Here is a 1,576-nt window from a genome sequence, read left to right on the forward strand (position 1 = left end):
AATACTCATCAAAAGATGAATAAGGAAACAATCTGAGATATATGCCAAAGCCAAACCTACTGCTGTAGAATCGATTCTGAGTGATAGTGACCCTACTAGACAGAGAACACCCTCTTACAGTTCCCAGGGCTGTACCCCTTTATCAGAGAAGGCAGCAGGGTGTGTTAACCACTGTGTGACCAGAGCTCCTGAGGTTATTTGTACACAGCTATTGCTGTTACTCACCTGAGAATACATGTTATAGAATCGCTCCCAACATAACACTGAGGAGACAGAACTAAAGAGATAACAGTGCATCATGCTTGATTCCATTTATACAAATTCTAGAGGACACAAACTAGTCCAGCTCTGTCCTGAGGAGGTTCAGGCGTCAGTCAGTTAGATGGTGAGGAGCACAGACACAAATTCAGATTTTTCTATTGCCCAGTAAATGCTTTTCAAAACCTCACAGATCCCAGGGCACAGCTGTTTGTCTTTTTACATCTGTAAAATGAAGGTAGGTTGAAATCAACCTCACATGTTTTGTGTTTATATAACAAACTGAGCACGATAATGGGAACTAAGGGTTTAGCTCAGAACAATCACATAATGAGAAATTATGTTTTCCCAAATGCTGTAATTGTCATAAAACTTCCCCAGAACACTTAAATATGCTCTGAATCACTGCCCTCTCTGAAGTCATCCAACCCCATAGTTTGCTATATAGCAGGAGGATATGCAAATAGGCCCCTCCCTCAGCTGATGAAAATCATTCCAGCCTCAACCCTGCAGCTCTGGGAGAGGAGCCCCAAAATCAGGATTCCAAGCGTCCCCATTCAGTGATCTGCACTGATCACAGAAAGTCCCCATGGAGTCTGTGCTGAGCTGGGTTTTCCTTGTTGCTGTTTTGAAAGGTCATTTTATGGGGAACAAGTGCATGTGAATGGACATGAGTGAGAGAGACTGTGGACATGTGTGACGGTTCCTTGACCAGGATGTCTCTGTGTTTGCAGAAGTCCAATGTGAGGTGCAGCTGGTGGAGTCCGGGGGAGGCCTGAGTCAGCCTGGAGGGTCTCTGAGACTCTCCAGTGCAGCCTCTGGGTTCACCTTCAGCAGTTCTGCCATGAGCTGGGTCCGCCAGGCTCCAGGGAAGGACCTGCAGTGGGTCGCATCCATTAGTAGCAGTGGTGGTAGCATATATTACGCAGACGCAGTGAAGGGCCGATTCACCATCTCCAGAGACAACACCAAGAACACGCTGGATCTGCAAATGAAAAATCTGAAAGTCGAGGAAACGGCCGTGTATTACTGTGTGAAAGGCACAGTGAGGGGAAGTCAGTGTGAACCCAGACAAAAATCTCCCCTGCAGGCACAGGGACGGGCAGCAGGGGGCGCTCCGGACCCACCAAGCTCAGGATTCAGATCCAGAGGCAGGTGCAGATGTGGTTTAAGGGCAGGTTTCTGGCTATAGCCCGGGGATTCTTCTCCATCTTGCAGTTTCCCCGGGAATCTCTCTATTTCTATGATTCTCTGCCTCCCCCTGACATCTGTGAGTTCAAAAGTTGTATTGTAACAGGAGGAAGCATTCTTACATCCA

General features: G+C 47.3%; 1 gene segment (V, D, J or C); it reads left to right on the forward strand.

Annotated features, from left to right (window-relative positions):
- Window positions 1-992: 992 nt before the first annotated feature.
- LOC103213590 lies at window positions 993-1,528 on the forward strand (the record flags this gene model as incomplete). The annotated part of the segment is given in 2 exon segments: window positions 993-1,303; window positions 1,477-1,528. Coding segments are annotated over 2 exon segments (363 nt in total), but the record flags the coding sequence as incomplete, so codon positions are not given.
- Window positions 1,529-1,576: the final 48 nt, after the last annotated feature.

This window comes from Orycteropus afer, unplaced genomic scaffold (genome assembly GCF_000298275.1).
Source record: "Orycteropus afer afer isolate SDZICR_OR568_19922 unplaced genomic scaffold, OryAfe1.0 scaffold11945, whole genome shotgun sequence".
Lineage (NCBI taxonomy): Eukaryota > Metazoa > Chordata > Mammalia > Tubulidentata > Orycteropodidae > Orycteropus > Orycteropus afer.